Source organism: Diabrotica undecimpunctata, chromosome 6 (assembly GCF_040954645.1).
Source record: "Diabrotica undecimpunctata isolate CICGRU chromosome 6, icDiaUnde3, whole genome shotgun sequence".
NCBI lineage: Eukaryota > Metazoa > Arthropoda > Insecta > Coleoptera > Chrysomelidae > Diabrotica > Diabrotica undecimpunctata.
In genome coordinates, this window is record NC_092808.1 from 125,140,617 (window position 1) to 125,165,659 (window position 25,043).

The 25,043-nt window shown below is 32.0% G+C and overlaps 1 protein-coding gene across 1 annotated transcript in view; it reads left to right on the plus strand.

Annotated features, from left to right (window-relative positions):
* Positions 1-2,744: 2,744 nt before the first annotated feature.
* The window catches only part of LOC140444605 (diacylglycerol kinase eta), a gene marked incomplete at its 5' end in the record, with an annotated part of 276,793 nt that continues 254,494 nt past the window's right edge, over positions 2,745-25,043 (plus strand). The window contains 3 exons of the mRNA XM_072536367.1: positions 2,745-2,783; positions 14,391-14,471; positions 24,674-24,816. Of these exons, the coding sequence (XP_072392468.1) occupies positions 2,745-2,783; positions 14,391-14,471; positions 24,674-24,816 (263 nt within the window). The remainder of the gene's footprint in view (positions 2,784-14,390; positions 14,472-24,673; positions 24,817-25,043) is intronic.

Genomic DNA, 25,043 nt, shown 5'->3' on the forward strand with positions numbered 1-25,043 from the left:
ATAAACCATAACTTTTTCAAAGAAAAATATGTAGAATGAAACACCCTATATTTATATGCAAAATTTGTACATGGGTAATATACTACCTACAGACAGGTAAACAAAACCTATTAAACGAACGGGGGACCAAAATAGAATATCTAATGCTTTCTTTAAAAATAACTACACCACACCTTACCCATTTACATAATTCAAGGAAATGTGGGATTCTGCCAGTTTCAATTATGGGTAAAGCAATATATCTTTCTTTTCCATTCCACAGGAAAATGGTGTTCTGTATAGATAAAAATAAATAATTTAAAATCGTTTAACCTTTTACTATATATATATATATATGTATGTCGTGAATATATAGTGTGTATATATAATAGAGTGAATAATAAGGTAAAATATAATGGCAGGTCTCGCAAAACAAAAAAACAATAAACCACAGAGGTACATCTATGGAAGGCAACCGTAAATAAGTATTTCTGAATGTTTGGTTGGCATCAGTATAGTGCAGCTAGAAAGGGACGAGGGAAGAGGAGCATCTTAACTTGGGAAAGGATCACTACAGTGCTGTCTTTACAATTTATTTCTTCTACACTAGTGGCCAAAATTCTGCAAACTTTACAAAAATTTTAGTTTTGTCATCAGAATTCCTCATTTTCACAAGACTTTTGTTATTTATAAGTTTATCTATAATTTTATGGCATCGTTTTATGTTTCTACTTAATATTTGCGATCTATCTTAAGAGGAAAAACCCTCTAAAAATTTAAAAATAAATAAAACAACAGCCGTTAACTATTAGTAGATATATTTAAAAAAAATGGTATAATTGTTATTATCAAGAAAATTTGTATCTGGTGGGATAACCTTTTTTTAGGACAGACTCGATTCTGCGAAGCATAGTTTTTACGAGACGAGCCAAATCTTCTAATGTAATAACTCTAAACCAGTTTTGAATAATGGCTTCTCTCTTTTCTCTATTGCTACTTGGGATTCGGCGTGAAACCAACACTTTCAGCCTTGACCATAAATTTTCTATTAGATTTAGATCAGGACAATTTCCAGGCCAAGGCAGGACAGTAACGTCATGGTTTCTCAACCATTCCATGGAAGTCTTAGCCGTATGATAAGGCGGTCTATCCTGCTGGAAGATGCATTGTTGGGCATCCTCTTCAAACAAATCTCTGTTAGTCGGCAGCAGTTTGGGGTGCATTATCTGTTCCTGATATTTTTTGCATTAATATTGCCCTCTATTACTGCTAAACGTCCAACTCCATTAGTGGTCATACAAGCCCTACCATGACACTCACAGGATAGTTCAAAGTGACCGTAGTACACTGGGGCAAAAGGTCTTCCCCCGGTCGGCTGCGAACAAACATCTCTTCGTCACTCACAAAGATCAAGATTCTGGTTTCATCACTCCAAATTACTTTACTCCACTGTTCTTCTGTCCACCCTCTGTGTGCCAAAGCACAACCAATGCGTTTTTGCCTCTGTTTTTTGTTCAGGAACGGCTCCTTTCTAGGAGTTTGTGCTCGCAATCCATTTTCACAGAACTTTCTTATGATAGTGCGGTCCGATATTTGTAAGATAGTTGATTTGATAATAGTAATGATTTCTTTTGCTTTCTGCCTGTTCTTTTTGCTGATTTTGTCATTTCAGTGTTATAATAACGTTTACAAACTTTCATTATACCTAATTATGGGGCGACATCACCCAATTTGTTTGCTATTTCGTGATATGTGTAACCTTCTTCTCGAAGGATAATTGATTTGGCTCTCTTTCCTGGCGACCAGTCAAAACGTTTTGGGTTTCTTGGAGCCATTTTCGTTGAATCGACACTGATGTATTCCTCTCTGATAGTTAAATAATTTCACCTTAGTAACAACTACGTGAAGTCACTAATAAACACTGAAAGTCTCACGAAACTATACTAAACGCTTCCAATTGGGTCGTTGACTTACTAGCAAAACCTTGACGCTATATAGTATTGCCAATGTTGCCATTCACAAATCTCGTATTATAGGCTTTTCCTTGAATTTGTTTTCATATTTTATTAAATAATTATGTATATATATATATATACATAATGAATCAGAAGTATTTGCTGACAATGTAAGGAAGTAAACGTTAAATATTGGGTTTGCAGCAATAAAAAATGAAACGTGTACTCTTTTAAATCTTTATTCCAAACTGTCGGACATTGTTTATGTCCTTCATCAGGGAGCTACAAATGTGATGAATAAATTGTTGGCGTTGGTATAATTAATTAAAAATTCACTAAAATTTCACTACAATTCATTACAAACTTAATGAGGTTGTTTCAACGAAGATGTAATATAATGTTGATAAAATTTATCACAGTCTCTTATCTTTTTTTAATATACAAAACCTATTTTTATGTTTAAAAATTTAAAAAATTACTGTACATCCAAAAACACTTAATTATTCTAAATACATAAATGACATTATTTATTATATACATATATATATATATATATGTATATGTAAATGTATATGTATATATATGTATATATATAAATTTTAGCCACTAGTGTATAATAAAAAAGACGAAGTAGCTGTGACATATGTCAGTTGGAGCGTCTAAACTTTTTGACAGATTTATGATGCAATGAAATGGAAATGGCGGTTTTTTAATAATACCTAATAATAATAATTTTAACGGAGTAATTGCTATTGTTTCTATAAAAAATGAATTGAATTCTTTAGAAATTAATTTTCTTATTTGCCACACATTCCGAAAATACCATTAAGTAACAGTGTCAACATTTGGGTAAGTCCATAAAAAATGTTATAGTATTTTATTGTACACAATATTTTTCTAAGAAAGTCCATAAGAAATGCTATAGTATTTTATTGTAAAAAATGTTTTTCCATTCTAGCATAGTTTTGACGAAGCTTAAAAACATGAGACGAAAGCCTAGCTAAAGCTAAAAATGAAAGACACTCACTTTGAAGCACTCGTTTTTTATTACTTCCTTAGCACAGGGTTGCATCCCAGATAAACTTTCTCTGTTGTTGTATATATATATATATATATATATATATATATATATATATATATATATTATTTAGATAGGTTTTACGATTAGTTCCCGTCTTTGTATTGTTATCTTTATCTATTAGGAATCTCTGACGTGATATTCTAATAAGTTTTTTTATTTATACAGCAATACATTTATACATGTTTTACATTCCCTTTCAACTGCAGCATTTCTCGTTGCTACTATATTTCTAGTCTCCGCATATGCCATGATTTGTTTGCTCTTGTTTACCTATTTTGCCACTTAAATTATTGTTGGAATCTCGTACAATGTAATCTAAGTTTGGCTTGAATAGAATGCAAGGTAGTGCGTTGCTTTGTCTAGGGTCAGTGTTTGCTGAAAACTCTTTGGTTTGATAAACTGCTGTATATAGTATGTCCCAAATTATACTATTGTACGCATTGCTAAAATCTACAAAAAATTGATAAACTTCAACATCAAATTTAAAGCATTTATTGTTTAAGCAATAAGGTGCCTGCAGAGGCTACACTGATATTTTCCGATTGTCTTCCCTGCGTACGAATGCAGTGTTTAGTATATTACATTTAACAAAATATTGTATGTTATATTAACCCTAGAGTACTAACGTACGTAAACTTTACGTATCGATTTCAATCTGATAGATACTAAAAGAAAACTAAACGTAGGAATGCTTAGCCGCATCGGCTACGCTATCCTCACTTCATGGTCAATAAAACAAATAAATAGTCGCTTTGATTTTAGTTTGGGTTAGGCTTTGATGGTAGTATTTATAACACTCTGTATGAAAAAGGCATGTGTGGTTAGTATCCGCGTAAAAAGGTTTGTACGTAATTGTGACGTGTTGTTATTCTTAACATATAAATAAGATGTCTGCAAAATGAAAAGTTGATCTAAAGCGTCCCCTTACTGACAAAGAATTGGAGGAAATTATAAATAAAAGTGACTTCATGATTAAAGTGATACAGAAGATGATATAGAGGAGTTAGAAAATCTATTTGACAGGGACGATAGCATTAAACATAGAGACTATTATCCTGCACAGGACGAATAAAATGTCTTCACAAAACTATGTAACACCTGAGTAGTTACACCAGCAGAAACTCCCAAAGAAACCAGAAATACGTGCTCTCGTAAAAGAAATAAAATTACGCAGTCAAGGTCATCAGAATCAACATATACTGATAACCGTATTGAACCAAAATCGTCTGTTATAATATGCGATAAACAGTCTTTAGTACGTAAAAAACGGTTATAAGTGGAGTAATTTGCCAATACATGATGGAGGTCGTAAAGTCGCATCCAGAAATGTTGTTTATATTCGTCCAGGTCAAACCAAATTAGCCAAAGATGCTATGAAACCTATAGATGATTATAATTTATTTTTCACTGATCAGATTATGGAAGAAGTTTTGCTACGTACAAACGAAAAAATTGCAGAGTTACGAGAATAGTACCAGATAAAAAAAGCTACTGTTTTAAAAACGACATTGCCTGAACTGGAAGCACTGTTAGGTTGGTTGTTTTTATCTACGGCTTTAAAAAATAATCACCTCTCAGCTGATGTTTTGTTTGATGGTACTTGTTGTGGCCATAGATATGAAGCAACGATGAGTAAAAAAGGTTTAACTTTTTGATCAATTCTTTACGATTTGATAACTTCTTGACAAGAGAAGAACGTAAAAAATAAAGTAGTTTTGCTCCAATATCTAAAATATATTTGGAACTTGTTTATTGAAAACTGTATCAAAAATTATAAAGCTAGTTCGTAGGTATGTTACCATCGACGAAAAACTCCTAGGATTTCATGGCAGGTGTCTATTTCACATGTATAAGCCAAACAAACCTAGTAAATAAGGCATAAAAATACGTAATAAATGCAATACCATATGTAGCCAAATCTACTGTAACTAACGGCACTCCTTTTTCCAACATTCCTCTTGGGAATAAATTATTATCTACCTCTTACAATTTGACGGGGTTGGAACACTCCGGAAAAATAAAGGAGGAATACCTCCTGAATTGCTCGATAACAAAACTTGAAAGTTTTTTATTATTAAATTAACTATGCACCTAATCCTAAGACTAACCAGCATTTTAAATTTAACCTAATCTGCTACATAGAACTTGGTAGTGCGGTTCAAGTATGTTTGTGTACGATGAAAACATGATTTTATTATATTGTTAACCTAATCAAAATAAGATAATTCTTCTACTTCTATCTATGCAGTTTTCTGAAAACAATAATCGAGAAACAACAAAACCCGAAATAATCCATACATACAATTCAACTAAAGATGCTGTAGATACGTTTGACCAAATGTCTCAGAATATTTGCTGTAATAGAAACACTGGAAGGTAGCCCCTATGCATATTTTACAATATGATAGTCAGAATTTTAAACTGAAACTTCATGAACAATTAACGAAGCTATGGCAACAAATAAGGCTCCAAACAGTACCAACTTGATCAAGAAGTCTCTAAAGAGAGTCTGTCCATGCTTTTAAATTTAACGCCTATTGCTGAAGGGCGGGCATGTTTTCGACGCTGAAGTACCTGAGGGTCTTAAAAGTACCCTTGTTTTGGACGCTGTCGGAAGGATTATCGCAGGTACCAGATATTAGATATAATTAGGGTTTAATGATGATCATTGAAATTTACTTAGTTACTAGTTATTAGTTTATCAGAGAATAGTATAAAGTAAACATGGAAATTTCAACGTTAGTAAGTAATCGTGGTAAAATTTTGCTCTAAGTGAACAGTTTTACTTTTTCCCAAGATAAAGTACTAAAATCGGGAGAAACGTATTGGAGGTGCGTAAAACGGTCGTGTAAAGCGAAGATATTCACGAAAGGGCCAGAAAAGTTAGTGATCCGAAGTAATATAGAACATAATCACGAGTGTGATATCAAGACGCTTAATAGACAGATTGTGCGTAACAGTGCCAAAAGGAAGGCTAAGGATAATTTGACCGAAAGGCCGTCCAAAATCATACATAGTACGTTGAAAGAAAATGTAGATTGCTTGAGCTACATGTCTGTTAAAGACGTTAATTTAATACGAAATCAAATATACAGTGAACGGCGAATGGCTCAACCGAAACTGCCCAAAAGTAAAGAAGAAACTATTGCTGCGGTAAATATTATGAATATCAAAACACTTAAAGACGAGAATTTTATATTTGCGGTTAAACTAAGTTCTAACATTATCATCTTCTCGTGTAACACTAACATGCGTTTTCTGTGCGACAGTGAAACGATTTATATGGACGGTACATTTAGTTACTGTGCTCAATATTTCAAGCAATTTTTTACCATACATGTATTTATCAATGGACATTATATACCATTGTGTTATTGTTTACTTCCCGACAAATCGGAACAAACCTATATAAAACTATTTAATGTTTTGAAACGCAAATGTGAAGTAATTGGTCTAAAATTCAATCCAAAAATCATTTTCTCCGATTTTGAAATTGCTATCCACAATGCTGCGCGTTTTGAATTTCCAAATGTGCACATTAAAGGGTGCCGTTTTCATCTTATGCAAGCTTGGTATCGTAATATCGGTGGTTGTGGCTTAATTCGGGAATATAAATTGGCAGACAGTGAAATATCTAAATGGCTGAAATATATTTTTGGGCTGCCATTTTTACCTCCCTCAGAAGTCGAAAAATCTTTCATATATGATTTTATGGCTATTCAACCAAAGGATTCAAAAATTGAAAAGTTTTCCGACTACTTATTGGACAACTACATTGGCGACCACGCAACATTTCCGTCGGAGATGTGGGCTGCGATGAGTGAGAGTTTACAATTAACAACTAATGCTTGTGAATCGTTCCACTCGCGTTTTAATGATAATTTTTACAATGCTCATCCAAATATTTTCCATTTTATTGATGTTCTAAAAAATTTTCAAACTGAAACTTACATTAAACTTAATAGTGTCTTTAATAGTGAAAGTAATAGACTTAAAGATCCAAAGAGTAGAAAAAAAATTATGTTCGTTAGAAATAGGATACATGAGTATCAAACTAACTGTATCGATCGATTCCATTTAATAAAATGTATGTCGTATTTATTTCAAAGTGACAAATAAACCTTATCAAGCTTAATCTCTAGAATTTTATTACCTGACTTTCCATTTACATTTCAATTACACCCAGCGTCCAAATCATGTATGCAGAAACAGGTAATTTTATTTTTCAGTGTCGAATTTTAAATTTAGCGTCCAAATCATGCACGCCCTTGCTGAAAACCGCCGAGGTCTTCAAGGAAAAGGAAAACGGACCTACTGTAGTTTATGCCCTACAGCAGAGAAACGAATAACAACTATTAAATGTTACAAGTGCGGGAGTGCCTTGTGTGGCGAGCATCAAATAAAAATTTGTATGAAATGTGCACATCAATAGAAGGTTTCTATATTTGTAATGGTTATTATTTGGTTATTATCGTGTACATATTACAAGATTACATACTGTTATGTGCCAAAAGTATCTATTTTATGTTTTTTAATAAAGAAACAAGAAAATAAAATTTTCTTGAAATAAACCATTTTGTTTTAATTAGCCTTGATATAAAAAGAAAATACTAGGCCCAAATCAGTGTGTACGTAAAATTTACGTGTAGTTACATTTACACATCTTAAAGGAACGTTAGTATTCTAGGGTTAACAGGATGATGCCTCGGTAGTTGTCGTATTTGATTGGGTCCTATTTTTTAAATATGAGTACTATGAGTCCGAGATGCCGTTCGTCTGGTTCTGTGTGATTTCAGATTTTAATAAATATTTTGTATAGTACGCTTTCACGACTTTGTGTAATTAACTATCATGCACTGTTCTCTGACGTTGTCACTTTTTCATTTTTGAGTTGTTAATGACATACTTAAGCTTAACCCTTAATTGGTATTGTGGGGACAATTTTGATCTCGATTGAAGTGTTTATTAATTCTCAGAAAGACGAGAGGACGCCCCAATCTCGCTTTACAGATCTTCCCCTACGACACCGAATACGGTAGTCGCCTTTAACTTTCCACTTAGGTGTTACACGTTGATCGGGACAAATTTGACCCAGCCATACTTTAAGTGTTATTTTTTCGGTGCCTAGTTTTTAAAGAATAATGGCCAATTCAAAAGATAAAAAGAAACCTCTAACCCAGGAGTAGTTAGAGGAGATTGCTGAACACTTTTTTGACAGTGATGATTAGACTTCGGCAAATATGCATATTGTATATTTTGCATATTGTGCATATTTTATGCAAATATTTCATATTTTGGCATATTTGTATAAAAGTTTGCATAAAGTGCATAAAAGTTCAGATTTTTATACTGTATTTGAAAATTTTTAAACATACCAATTTATTTCAATTCTTGTATAAAATGTTGTAGTCATTTTAATCAAGAAATGATCTAAGTACGTAATCTCTACAGGTACAAAACATTTACAATTTCAAAGAAGATCAATTTAAGTAGCCCTCAACATTCTTAGAAAGTCTCGGTCACTGAGGCATTCAGTTATTGGATAATCGCTAAGGGTTCGCTCATTTGCATTTTATGATCTAATCCCCAAATCTATCTACAATTTATTGTATCTTAACAGCAGGTAAACGGCTAATAGTTTTGTTCCTAATTTAGGGATTTTCCAAAATCTCCCAGTTTATTGAATTAGGTACCTAAACATTTCTAATTTAATGCTCAGATTTGTAAATCATTTTTGTTTTGATATTCAAAGCGTAAACACTCGTTGTGCGTAACAAAAAGGAAGATTGTGATTTTATAATGCCTAAGACAACCAGTGCTTCAACTTGGATTAAACCTTATAAAGAGCTGTCTATGGATATGGGAAAAATCTACTGTTCAGTCTGTGGCAAAATTGTAAGTATCTAATATTTTCTATTAAATATCTAATATTTCATACATACAGGGTGTTTCCAAATGACACTTACAACGTTTGACTGTAGATACTTCTCGAAAAATTGAACAAAACGATATAGTTAATGAGGGGTCAAACTTATTTACTTTTCGAGATACAGGGTGTTAAAATTAAAAATAAATTAAATTCTTTTAGTTAATAACAACAATAACTTTAAAACCAATAAACGTATTTACTTGAAATTTAGTACTCGTAGGTTGTTTTTAAATGAAAAATAGCTTCCTTTAGTGAGAAAAAATTGTCCATGGTACAATACAATGGTGTGTATTTAGAAAAATTTTTCACCTTTACTTTTTTTTATGAAGTCAGCTATTCTAAAACACAATTATTTTTATTGTAATTGAATTAACAAAAACAAAAAAACTTTTGTTGAATTTTAAAATAAGTTATATGATGTACTAATGGTTTGTAACAAAAACTAATTTGTGGATTAATACTGCATTTAAAACACTTAGCGAGTGTTTTTTTTCCAAACCAGTTATTTGATTAACCAAAAACACCTTGTATATTTTTATATTTTAAAGGTTGGGTTAAAATAAAGGTTTTTATTTTTATTTATAGATAGCATGTGAGAAGAAATTTCAGATAGACCAACATGTGAGAACTGCTTCACACATTGCAAAAAAAGGAAAAATAGGAGGAAAACATCAAACTTCAATGGCTAAATGTTTCCAATCTACTTCAAACAAATTAGATGAGCAAGAAACTTTTAATGAAGACTTGTGTCGCGCATTAGTGTCTGCAAACATACCGCTTTCAAAATTAGCAAATGTAAATTTTAGTTCGTTTCTAAAAAAATATTGCAAACTTAATGTTCCAAGTGATCGGTCTCTAAGAAGAAATAATGTGAACGGGCTATACTCGTCGGTGTTAATTAATATTAAGGAAGAAATTGCAGATAATTATTTTTACATATCTGTAGACGAAACCACTGATTCCTCAGGAAAGTATATTGCTCATTTATTGATTGGTGTTCTTAAAGAAGATACCTTACCAAAATCTCATCTTATTTCATGCCAGCAACTTGAGAAAACAAATGCTTTAACAATTTCGCGTTTTATACAAGAAACATTAGCAACTATTCCTTCTAATAAATTACTGCTTATTTTATCGGATGCTGCTCCTTATATGGTGAAAGCAGGACAAAATTTAAAAATATTTTTCCCAGATTTAATACATGTTACTTGTGTAGCGCATGGATTAAACAGAGTTGCAGAGGAAATACGAAAAAAGTTTCCTCTTGTAAATACCATGATATCCAGTGTCAAAAAAGTATTTCTTAAATCTCCTATAAGAATTCAACTTTATAAAGAAATGCTAGCTAACATTCCTCTTCCACCACAACCTATTTTAACGCGATGGGGAACATGGTTAGAAGCAGCTAATTTTTATGCAGATCATTTTGTTAAAATAAAGAACATAATTAATACGTTAACAGATGAAAGTTCCCAATCTCTTTCGGATTCTAAACAAACTTTTCAGAGTAACTTGCTTCAACAAGAACTTTCATTTATAAAATCAAATTTTAGTTTTGTTCAAAAAACAATTACTCAGTTAGAATCACCAAAACTGTCATTGTTCGAAAGTACAGCATTAATAAAAGAATTTGCGTCATGTTGTCGGAACGTTAGAGGTAATATTGGAAAAGATATTTTAAAAAAATTTGAAGCTAATATGGAAAAAAATAAAGGTTACCATATTCTTTCTGAAGTAGTCAGTGTTCTAGCTGGAAATATTTCGGAAACAATTAATTTAGAACCAAATGTTTTGGTTAGTTTGAAAAATGCTCCCGTTACATCAGTTGATGTTGAACGAAGTTTTTCCATATATAAATATATGTACTCAGACAGAAGCCACAAGTTTTTTTTAGAAAATTTTGTGACACCACTTGGTCATTTATTGTTACCATAATTCTAAATAAGTTTATTCATACTTAAAAATGATGTAGTTACTTAAAATAAATGTAAATCTTAATGAATAGTAGGAAATATTTAGTTATGTACACTTTTTTTTTAAATAAAATTGTTACTATTTTACGATTTTTTTATTTATTTGTATGCATATTTTGTAAAATATTTGCATATTTTCGGGTAAACACGTGCATATTTATGCGCATATTTTCTACATTTTTATTTGCATATTTGCCGAAGTCTAGTGATGATATTTCTGACGCCAAAACATTTCATTCATCATGATACTGACAATTATTCTGAACTTGGTGATAATGACTAAGGTGATACTGTGAGGTGCTTACTGGCAAAATAGGAAGGCTAAGAAAGTAGCCCAATTGTGAGAGGAATTTGCTATCATGGTAAATACAGTAGATGGTGGCCCTAAAAGACAGGAGAACAATGAAGACATGTAAGAAGATTTTTTCGGTGCCTAGTTTTTAAAGAATAATGGCCAATTCAAAAGATAAAAAGAAACCTCTAACCCAGGAGTAGTTAGAGGAGATTGCTGAACACTTTTTTGACATTGATGATATTTCTGACGCCAAAACATTTATTACTGATCATGATACTGACAATTATTCTGAACTTGGTGATAATGACTAAGGTAATACTGTGAGGAATGATCAAATACTGTCCAGTGATTTGAGTAGTGAGGACGAAAATTGTAATAATGAAGAGGGAACTAAGGGAAATAACTCTTATGGAAGACATAGGAAAAAAATGGTCGAAAATAGCTCCTGCCTCAAGGCGTAACCGTGCATGACCTAGCATGAATAAATAAGCCGGCAACGCCTGCTGAAGTCGTGAAGCTGTTACTCGATGACACAATTATTTACCATATTATTGAGAATACAAACGAAAAATTACAGGATTACAAACAATGTATGCTTTTAACTGTCAAATTATAAGCCACGGTGATAAAACCGAAATATTAGCTTTTATCGACTACTGTATTTGGCTGGCATGTTCAAGTCTTACAATGAAGATATAAATTCTCTTTTTGCGACTGTGGTACAGGTTGTGATACATTCCGTTCCGTTATGACAGCAACAAGATTTATTTTTGTACTAAAAGCTTTGAGATTTTTGACGATCCAAATACCAGAAGTTTCGTTTGACTTTTTCACATACAGGGTGAGTCATAACTATTGGGACATAGACTAAGGACAGGTTATTTGGACCAAAATATGGCTATGTTGCCAAATATGACTTAATAAAATGCTGCTGAGAAAAAAGATACAGGGTGTTAAAGTTAATTTTTGTTTTTCGTTTTTTGCTAATAGTTTCCCTGTATATTTATAAATTGCTATCAAAATTGGCACAGAGGCATAATCTTAGACAAGAAATAGTATTTTATTTACAATTTTACATTTTGTCATAGAGGGCGCCACGTGGATTATTCCTAATGATCAAATTAAGTCTAAACTTTTTCTGATGAAACTTTTTAGTAATTTTTATTAGAAAATATGACGTAAACATCATTTTTACGTAAAATTGGTACTCTTGTTTAAACATGATAATTTCAGTCGTTTTCGATAAAAACGCAGTCGAACTGCTTAGAGTCTTAAAAAAGGATTTCAAATATTATTTCATTTATGAAAAGTATGCTTTGGACTGTCAGATAATTGTTGTTGGTAAATGTCATTTGTTCAGAGTAAAGTATTTTTGATGTGACAGTGTAGTGTAATGTTGCATTTTTTAAAAGTAATCATTACTTTTTTTGATTGAAATGCCTCGTCACTATCATTTTACTAATAAAGAAATGCGAGATATGATTTGCGTATACGCACAAGAAAATTTTTGCGGTCGCTCGGTAGCCAGAAGGTATGGAATGTTATACGCAAACAGAAGGCAACTAAATCACAAAACGTTTGCAAGATTATATCGTAGTTTAGGTGAAACTGGGTCATTTCACACTAAAAATCGGGGTAGTCGACCGAAACAAATCACACCTAATCAAGAAGATGAACTTTTGGTTCAAGTAGATGACAATCCTGAAATAAGTTCAAGACATCTATGAGCAGCAACAGGAGTAAGTCAGTCGTCTATTGTTAGAATTCTAAAATAAGAGAACCTCCATCTTTATCACTTCACTCCTGTTCAAAATTTACTTCCAACAGATCTTCCACGGCGGTTACAGTTTTACCAACGTATTCTGAATAAACATCGCAATGACAGACACTTTATTAAGAATATTATGTTCACCGACGAAGCAACTTTTACCAGACGAGGGGTTTTTAATTGGCGAAATAGTCATTATTTGGAAGAAGAAAACCCGCATGCTATTAAAGCTAGACATTTTCTGCATGAGTTTAAATTGAATATTTGGTGTGGCATTATAGGCAACCAACTACTAGGGCCTTATGTTCTTCCTCCGAATTTAAATGGAGATTCTTATTTATTCTTTTTGGAAAATACTCTTAGTGATATTTTAGATGATCTGTCACTGGATGTAAGAAGAAAAATGTGGTTTATGCAGGATGGAGCGCCACCTCATTTTCCATTAGCTGTTAGAAATCATCTTAATGACGTATTTCCTCAACGATGGATTGGCAGAGGCAGTGATTTTCAATGGCCACCAAGAAGTCCTGAGTACAACCCGCTAGATTTTTGTTTTTGGGGACATATAAAGTACTTAGTTTATGCCAATGAAATTAATATACGAGACGAACTTTGGAGATACATTCAAAATGCAGCTAATCTTATAAGGAGACAGAATAATATTTTTTTAACGTCCGAAAATCCTTTATAAAAAGAATTAGAAAAGGCATAGAAATCGGAGGAGATCATGTAGAACATTTAGTTTGAGTTTTTGTGAGTTCTTTTAAGTTAAAGTGTGTTTAGTTTTGATTTATCGTCAAAACGGAAACCTTACGTTAGTTGCAACTTTGTTTATTAGTTTGGTATTTGATAGTGGAATTGTAAATAAAATACTATTTCTTGTCTAAGATTCTGCCTCTGTGCCAATTTTGATAGCAATTTATAAATATACAGGGAAACTATTAGCAAAAAACGAAAAACAAAAATTAACTTTAACACTCTGTATCGTTTTTCTCAGCAACATTTTATTAAGGCATATTTTGGTCCAAATAACCTGTCCTTAGTCTATGTCCCAATAGTTATGACTCACCCTGTATATTTCGATACTATTATGTGTCATTCTTTTGGATCTACAATATTTTTATTTTTAAGCTTCCTCTATATTTTTTCGCTTTGTGAGATTTCTTCGTTTTTCCATATCGTTTATTTCTCTTTTACTACCTCTTTTCAATTTATTACTTTTGCGGTTTTTGCAAATAGTAAATTTGCAAATAATATTAAATAATAAAGTGATTCCCTTTAAACAAAAAAATGCTTATTAACATCGCCTTAATTAAATATTGAAACTGTTTACCTAAATTAAATAATTTTGTTTAGATAGTTACAATCATTACAATAAACGAGTAATAATCAGTTTTTGTTTTATTCTAGGCTGTGATTTTCGATGAAATCGAACTCACCGACCTGTGCCTAGCCGAGTGTTCAACAAAAAACGTCAATCACAGTTTTCAGGTATGTTAAACATAAAAAATTAATGCATTATAACCAAATGCAAATCGTTTTTAGGTTTATAAATCAAAAAGTTTGAAAAATTATCTATTGAAACTGTCTAAAAAAATGGTAAATAAGCACGGTAAATAAAAGTTGGTTTTGATTTTGATATACAAGAGGCATTAATCAGTATGTAGCCTTTATTTCAGTAATATTGTGAATATAATTCTGATGTTTATGTTTTTGCATATTACATAAACAAACAATAAGAAAACTGTAACAGTGCTATTATTTTAAAATAATTTTCAAAAATCACGATTATATCATACGTCTTTAGTAAGGTTAAAAAAAAATCAACCTTTTTGGGAAATCACGATTATATCATACGTCTTTAGTAAGGTTAAAAAAAATCAACCTTTTTGGGAAATCTTGTTTTTCTCGTCATCAGTTTGCGCTACAGCCCTTCGTGGGCCCTGGCCGTCCTCAAAACATTCTTCCCGGTTGAGTGTCTGTCTTCTCCATATCCATACTCCAATCTCCCTTAAATCGGCCTGCACATCCTCCAGATATCTGAGTTTAGGTCGCCCCCACTGGTGGAAAAGTGGAAAAGTTACCGACGGTCCCATGAAAAAGAGTAGGTATAAGTGATTGGCTCCAACGCAAAACAATACCGTAATATCATACTATGCTTAAAACGTCGAATTTTTTTGCAATTTCGAATTGGAAGGCAATGCAAATGGTTTTATAAAAAAAATATTTCATTGACGAAATGATAAAAACAAAAGGAATAACGGTATTACTTTTGCCACTTTATAATTGTCAACCAAGTCCAATGGAGATAATATGGGCTCAAGTGGAAGGTGACGTGGCTAAATAAAACACAAAATTTTTAAACTAAAGGACAACATTTATTAAATTCCATAAAAAACATAAAGAAAAATAACTGGACCAATGCCATAAACCACGTAAACAAAGAGGAATAAAGATTGTGGAATATTGATAATACCATTAAAGAAATTTGTCAATCTATAATTATTCGAATCTTGCCGGACAACGAATATGACCCAGAAGAAGAGAAAAAGATGAATGTTTAGAATGATATAATGAATTATATTTATTTGAAAGGTTTCCTTTGACAAACATAGAGTTATGTCTTTATTTGAACAGATCAAACCTTTAATAAAACTTTATAACAAAAAGGTAAGTAATATCATTGAGATGTAATAAAATTTGTCATCACATTAACATTGGTGGGTAAAAAATGATTTAACCTTCCGTGACTAACATTCGGTCTGTCAGACGGACCACTTCGAGTTTTTACGATTAGATCCGAATCGTTCGTTATTTATCGTCACCGCTCTCAGTAGCTGCATAGTTTCAGCTCTATATTTTCAGAACTCTTCTCACTTCTCTTCACTCTCTCACTCTTCGAACTTCTCAAGATATGATAATTGTCTCGAAACAGACTTCCCCGCTGTCCTATCTCTCTTGCACTACTATTTTTTATGTACTATGGACATAATTTGACATCACACCTTTATCCATTTAGGCCTTCATTTGATGTGGCATACCACATTTTTTCCATATATACTATTTAATATTTTTGACTAGATATGAATTTTATTCTTAGATTATATCTTGGGTAATCAGCTAATCACGAATCTAACAACTAAGTACAAATATTCATTTTTAATAATTAAACAACTCTCACTTGGTAGCAATAGTAAAAAACTGTTTCTTCTATATTTTTTAAAACTCTCTTTTAAAGTTTAATACAATTATTGATTTTAGCTGGTTGATATTGTATTTGTCTACGAATAATATTGTGCATCACGCTTCTTTTGTAAACAATGATTAAAGCAATTTATTACTTTTAACGTCGTTCTGTGTATTGATTCCTAGACATTGTTGAAAGAGGTGTATGTTATTTTAAAATCAATAAACTCTAAAATTGTGTTTAGCACGGCATGTCACTATAAAAGTATTTAACTTTGCTCTTATTGTTAAATCGGTTATTGTTGGATGTAAGTATTTTGTTACTGTAATTGTTGTAAGTATTTCCTTAATTACCATTTTCTTACTAACTCTAAGATTTTCTAGGTCTGTCTTCCTCCTACCTATGGGTTTCCAATACTGGTTCTTCTGATATATGTGTACAACTTTAAGTAATCCCTTCTCTATATTTAATATTAAATATACATAACTTCTGTCTCTTGGAGCCATTGCTTCATTGATATAGTCACGCCCACTTCTTCGAGGAAGTTCTCTTTTTTTTCATATTCTTTGGGACCATATGTCTTCTGGCGACCTCTTTACTTGTCCGAACGATGTCAATTATATGTTTTTCTCATATAGCTACGATATACTCGCAGGCCAGGTGAACTCTAGTTTTTTAGAGAAGTGTTCCTCCTTTACCGCTTTTCCTTTTTTATCTTCTATGTAATTAGAGCCTACGATTGGTACTTGTATAGCGGATTTCGTCGTCAATTTTCACAACATAAAAACATACATATGACCAAAATCATGATGAATATCCAATAGAGGCAGAGTTAGACTCTAAACTATATTAGAAATTATCTCGGTTACTAAGACAACTATACTGGACGTAGAAATACAACAACTGAAATGGTATTAACATAGTCCAAAAGTAAAAATAATGATTAGAAAGATCAATATAAAATCACATAAATAACACAGAGAGATATGCAAGGAAGGATAAAAACAAACTGGGAAATTATCATCAAAAAAGTAATGAGCAACCAGATCATTTCATTTGTACGTTGTTTTTTGTTCAGTACATTACTACTACTTCTATCATATAGCAACAACCTATCAGATACGGTGGGTGCCAATGGATAACAATACAACTTCCTCCGAAAGTCGTATTGTTATAAAAAATGAAATTATTAAAATTAAAATGAAATTTTAATATTAAATTAAGAAACAGAGCAAATTTTGCCTACACCTTTACAAAAAGATTTTAAAAATGATACTTATAGCAAAAATTGTTGTCTTCAAGTAGTTGGACAGAATTGTAGAATGTAGTTGTTGGTTTCAGGTGTAGGTAAATCTACATACTTGCATGTATGTATCTTCAGGTGGCTATTTAGTTTTGAATAGTAACTCTAGTTCTAATTGCATGGTCGACTATGCGCTGTGGTGCATATGTCACACCAAACGGTGGACAAAAAAAAACGAAAATAATAAACCTTGCGTTAGCAACATCATAACTGTTTAAGTACTTCCTTCGCATGTGAAGATTACAAATAATTACAAATTTAAAGACAATATTACATAAAAATAGCAAAATGGCAGGTATTAAATGAATATAAATTCTTATATAAAATATAAATATTATTAATTAGATTAGATTATAAAGATTAAAGATTATAACTGCATATGGGAATAAATCATTGAAGAATTAAACGTGGTGTGTATCTTTAGGTTCAGTCAAATAAAAAATTATAAAAAGTTACCAAAAAAAGACCCTAGATATTGGTTAAATATTATATATACAGAAATCAACTTACCCCAGCAAAGTTTTAACGATATAAATGAATTGTTAATAGAAGCATGTCTATTTATAGATGAACAACAATTTCCCTATCTTCGAAATTGAAGTACAACTGACAGAAGTCGAGAGTTGCCAACTGACAGATATACTTTTTCGACTGAAGTGGAATTGGAATTTAGATTATGACGGAATATTTAGTAATTAAAAAATTAATTGACAAGTTGAGTGCCAACTATTTTTAGAATAAAAATAGTAAAATAAAAGATAAAGTTAATAGATAAAAAAAATCAAAAGAAACTGAAGTAAAATTATTATTTAAAGTAAAATAACAAACATGTGACGTTTATTATTTTACAAATATTAGAAAACATGAAACGCATTTAACATTGGAAAGAAACAAATCGTTGCTCTTATAAACGAAAATACCAGAATAACAAACAGACATAAAATAATACAACTCGTGAATAAATTCTACAGCGAACTATACAAAGCACATGAAACGCTTGACGAAGCAATGAGTAACCAAGAAAATTGATTACCAAAAGTCCTCCCAGAAGAGGAAGAATCGGCAATTACTTGCATTTATGCAATGGATGAAATAGATGGCATAATATTAAAACTTCTTACATACGCGGCAAAAAACCTGAAAAATCTTAGCATGCATATTTACGAACTGCCTAAGATCAAGACGTATACCAGACCACAGAATACAGCAAACATAATTCTCATTAATAAGAAAGGTAGGACAGAAGATATCAAAAACTACATACCTATAAGTCTACTATCAATCACATTCAAGATATTTATAAAGATCATTAACAACAGATTAACAAATGCATTAGCTGCTTCACAGCCAAGAGAACAAGCTGGCTTCAGAAGTGGTTTCAGAACCCTGGATCACATCCATACTCTTCGAGAACTAATGAATAGAGCTAAAGAATATTAAATACCTCTAGCATTAACCTTCATATATTTTGAGAAGGCTTTCGATTATATATTTCTTAAGACAGTAATAGAAGCTTTGACGAACCAAGGCATTGACAAACCGTAAAGAGATATATGGAAATATATACTGACAACTAAAAGCTAGGATAAAGATTTATAAAACACTCCAGAATTTCCCACTATCAGAGGCATTCGACAAGGAGACGCAATATCACCAAAGCTCTTCACTACAACTTTAGAAAATATATTCAGCAAAATGAACTGGCAAGAAAAAGCCTGTCCTTTGATGGAAAATACCTCAGCCATTTTAGATTTGCAGACGACATAGTTCTGATTGCTAATAATCCTGCAGAACTACAAGAACTTATAAGCGACCTAAATGCAACTAGTAATGAAGTTGGCCTAAAACTGAACTTTGCAAAAACAGAAACCATGTACGACGAACTAGTGGATATCCAAGATGTACTAATAAACAACACTGCACTTTGAGACAGTAGACGAGTATGTATACCTGGGACAATTAATATATAAATCTGGATCCTTACTCCTAGAAATTAATAAAAGAATAAAATTGGCTTGGGCATCTTTTGGTAAAAATGCAGTTATATTCAAATCCAGGATGATACTCAACCTGAAGAAAAAAGCATTCGATCAGTGTATACCACCAATCATGACATATGGCTGCGAAACTTGGACATTAAAGAATGAGATAATAGTGAAACTCAAAGTCAGGTCAATGGAACGATTCATGCTAGGTATAACAAACAGAAATTAAAAAAGAATAAAATAACTCACACAGAAAACCAAGGTCACTGATGTAATCCATATAATTAAATCTTTAAAATGGCAGTGGGTGAGACATTGAGCGAAAAGAATTGACAATGGATGGTCCACTAGAATTACATTGTGGTATCCAAGAGACATCAAGAAGACGTCCTTATTTAAGATAAGACATAAGGATAAGATAAGATATAAGGAAACAAGTTGGTACAACATGGCAGAGAAAAGCAAATATTAGACAATAGTAGGCAAAAATAAACAAAGACTATTTAAGGGAGGCTGCATTATTATTGGTAGAACAAGCTGAGAATGATGATGATGACACAGTCTTTTACTGACGACCAAATTATTATAGCACATGATATAGAAGATATTTTGGCTTGTATAGGAATTTAAGCTAAACTTTATAATCGGAGTACATTTACGAGGACACGACATCGATTAAGTCAAGAATATAGAATATTATATACGGATCGTTGTATAAATGCTTAAGGATGAAATCGACAACAGACAAAAGAAATAATTTATGTAAAAACATGGGATAGAAACGTAAAAGGAAGAAAAGCAATATCCTTAATAAATGAAGTCTAATAGGATGGATAAATAAATAACCAGAACTAAAAATATATATACTTGATTAAAGATCACAATAATACAGTAGAGCTGAGAAATATGGCTAACAAATGGAAGAGTGGATAAGAGACTCAGTGATAGATTACTAAATATAAGCTGCGAGAAAATCAAAAATGAAAAGGGTTATAAAAGAAATAATATGGCAAAAGAATGGAACCACAATAAGATCTCACAGAAATATTGACCAAACAATTAATGTGGTACATGCATCCAAAGAAAGTGTTTAATCACAGAATCTCAAAAAAAATGTTATCGTGAAACCGAAAAGAAAGAAGAGAAAGACCAGGAAAGTCATCAAAAAACAAATAAGTTATCCCTTAGAGTCATTCGTAATACATATTGCGCTTTACAAAATTGGTCGCTCCAATTAAATTTAAAGAAAATCATACATTTGAATAAAAAAGTAAAAATCTGAAGATACACCTTCGAAAATAAAATTTAAATTCTTACTTAAAGCTGTGCCTTGTACGATTTACGTTTAAAAAGCAAGCAGACGATGGATAGACCGACCTGGAAAATCTAAAATGGCATTCCACATCATATCTATTCATCAAGTAAGCATTTGAATTTTGATTCCCAACAAGTAGAAATCTTCGGATGTTTATTTTTGCTTTATTGTTAGATCTCATCGTTTGTGTCTTTAGGAAGTTATTTCATTATTACTTTCTTTGGCGGAAAACACGTTTAGGTCTTCTTACTGAGTCGCCCTGATCAGTCCTGAGAGGACGAAATACGTATAAACTAATTGTAGAGGCACTATACCTGGAATCAAATCTTAACTGTCTTTTCTATATCTTTCTTTTTTTCACGTATTTCGAGTATTAGAAGCCAGTTCATAAAAGGTTCTTACTTAGATGAACCGATATGGTATGGAATGAAATTTTGGATTCCCCATGTCGGTCCATTCATCATCTGCTTGCTTTGTAAATCGTAGAAGGCACAGATTTGAGTAAGGATTTGAATTTTGGTTTCGAACAAGTAGAAATCTTTGGATTTTTGAAATGATGAAAAACAACTGTATTTTCTTTACATTTGCAGTTATAAAAACCTCGTCAATGTTTATTAAAAATAAAAGCTAAATTAATTTAAGCCTTAAATATCTTTTTGTTAAAACTTACCTAAAACCCTTTGAGGTATCCTTTTCAAATATTTAAACTGTATGTGCTATAGTAGAGAAGAGAAATTTACAGAAAACTGTACTATAATATGTGTGTCTGCTGTAAAGGCGACTGCAAATCCATTTAACTTTAAGTGTAGCAGAATTATTCAAAGAGAAATAATGTTGTAGAGCATAATGTATAGTTAAGGATAACTAAAAGCTTAAACAACCTCGGGTGAAATAAGGTTGTGGCATATAATAAATGTATTCTTCAGTAAATATTTTGCTACAAACAGCTTTTGTTAATTTATTTGAAATATTACTGCTATTTTTAGTTAATAGTATTTTTAATAAGAAAATTGTAGTAAGCGAAGAAATAAAAGTAAACTAATAACCAATGGGAATAAAAGACAATTGTATTTAAGTTTTATTGGGATTTTTCTGGACTACTTTAATTTCGTCCATCCACTTCGCCCCCTTCTATGTACCATCTCTAATAAATTGTCTTCTATTGTGGGCTTTGTGTACGACAGCGTTTCCTTTAGTTCTGGTCCAGTCACTGGAACCACGATTTCTTATTTTTTCCTATACCACGTTTTTCTTTTTTCTTTAGTTTTTCCTTAACGATTTTCAATAAATGTGGGTAAGTATTCATCCTTGATAACAGCTTTGGGTTGGTTATTATTGTGGTTCAATTTATTCGCAACATTCTTCTGTACAGCCACATGTCAAATGCGTTTATCTTGTTGATGTCTCCTTGTTTACATGTTCATGATTCGTAGCCATACAAAAGCAGGAACGATATGTAACATTCTAGTGTTCTCAGTCTTGTTTTAATTCACCGATCCACCTAAAGCCACCGATTCTAATCTTAGAAGTTCAAAAGACCATCGACCAAGCGAAACGAAGATAACTTTTGCTCCTGACGAAATACCTGCAGACTTGTTACAACTATTAGATGATGAGAGCGTTGCGATTATCACCTCCTTCTTTAACGAGATATACAGAAGCTGTAAATTATTACCAGACCACTGGTTACAATAAATATTTATAATTATTTCCAAGAAAAGCACTGCCAGACAGTGTAGCGACTATAGACTTATCAGTTTAATGAGTCAAACGCTTACAATTTTTATAAAAGTATCGCATTATCTCATATATAAACTCTGTGAGGGAATAACTGGTGATGGGCGGTTTGGTTACCTGGAAAATCTTAGCCGATTAGTTCCGAAATGGTTTGGGTACCTACTCGGAAGGCTCTTTTTGGCATGCGAATACTCTTACAAAAGAGCATTGAGTTTAGGAAAAATATTTACGTATGTTCTATAGATTGCGAAAAAGCCGTTGCTACAGTAACACATACACTACTATTTTAATGCTTGGACTCAGTTCATCTGGACAGATATGACATTAGATTGCTTAAAAATCTTTACTACAATCAGACCACTTGTATTAAGGTGGATCAAGAGGTTTCAGCTAAAGTTTCCATTAAGCGTGCTGTCAGACAGGGATGTGTTGTGTCACCGATGTTGTTTAATGCCTACACTGAACTAGTCTTTAACATAGCGGTAAATAATCGTCGCGAAGGTGTTAAAATCGGTTTTAAAACCATTAATTCATTAACATCATATTAACATCAGATACGCAGATGAGACCGCCATAATGGCAGAGAGTCCAGAAGACCTTCAAACTCTGTTAAACTCTGTAAACAACGAATGCAGTGAAAAATGCTTAAAAATCAAGGCAAAGAAAACAAAATGGATGGTGGTCAAAAATTAATATCGAAGACTCAATACTAAAATTAGATAACAAAATCCTGAAAAGGGGAGAACACTATAGATATCTGGGTAGTTGGATTGACTGCAGGGTTGACAGTGAGGAAATTTGGACCAGAATAGAAATTGCACGAAAAACTTTATTAACTGGCGTTCTGTTCTGTATTGTGCAGTTGAAGTGTATCATTGACCACAAGTCTAAGAGTATTGAAGTGATACGTCTAGTCAGAAAGTTTTTTTAATTATAACAAAATGTGAGAAAAACATCTTTATGACTTAAATGACATAAAACACATTGTTACTTGCCAAAAATGAACTCTTTTTGCTTAATAAGATTTGCACCCAACCCAGGATTTTACTCGTATTTTTGAATTTTAACATTTAATTTGCCTATTTACTTACATTGTATACTTTTTTGCAAATTTGACCACAAAAATTTTCGTTTATGATATTAATATATAGATTTCTAAAATATATTATATATTATTAAATATTATAAAAAATATTATATAAGATTCCTAAAAAAATAATAATATAAAATATGTTGCTCTATTTAATGTGAATTTATTCATCGGCAATTTTAGCTAAAATTCTTTATTAATCTTTTATATAAACAGGTTTTAACTTAAATATTTAACTAATATTTAATTTTAAATCTAACGCCCATCTTTCCTGTTGAAGCAAGCTAGGAGACAAATTATACATTGCATCATCTGTCATCATTACTATTGGCTGTCAATATTAATATTTACACCCATAGACATACAATACAAAATATACTGATTATTGCAATATGCTCGGTTCTCTATTCCCAGTCCGAACTGTCTAGTGAATTTAGTAATTATTTTTTTGCGAAGTTAGTTACTTTTTGACAGACTAAAAGTGGCTGGAAATTACTATACAACCAATACGAATTACCGACAATCAATATTTATTTATCTGCACCATATAATAAATAGTTATGTTAAATTATAACAACTGAAATATATTTTTTAAATATACACTACCCAAAATTTGATGTGTTTAGTATACACTTCCACTATTTAGAATAATTCTTCTTTTTTTAAACAAAGTAGTAGGCAATAGTAGGATACTTTAGCTATTAATACCGAAAAGTAGGAATTGTTGTGTTGTAGGTTTCCGACAATGAATCTGTCAAAATATGCCCGAGCTAAGCGAATGGAGTTTACCATCATGTTCCCCCAGCGCGACAGAGAACACTGACGCAAAGCAGTCCCTGCATTTCTTTCTAATTTACCGGCTTTATCTACCACCTGATCTTCCTATTGGTCGTTTAGGTCACGTGGTCGATAAACCTGGTAAATTAGAAAGAGATGCAGGGACTGCTTTGCGTAAGTTTTCTATGTCGAACTGGGGGAACGCGACTGTATGGCAGCAGTTAGTCTATTTGTATTATATGTCTGTATGTATAATACATCTTTTGTATTATAAGTAATGCACTATATTATTGTTTAAGGTTATAACTCCTTTCCGCTCATTGGTGCTTTGCTGTGAATCTAGACGGGAGATGGAAGAGTGGCTTGGTGCTCTTACTGCTGCTTCTCAGCGCCGGTATAATGAAACAGAACAACCGGATTGCCTTTCGGGACAACATCATTGGTAAGTCGTTTAATAAGATCTGCATTAAATAAATAACTAAACCGTAGTTATCAGAAATACAAGTGTTTTCAATGCATATAAGCAAATAGATGAGTTATAATCTAGAAAACTAAATAGAAATCCACCCCAGGGCCCCATCATCTCGATCATTATATTTATTCACGTTAAATATTGTTTTCAGAATTAATTATTGACCTTGCTGTTACTGTGGTTTAAGAGATTGATGT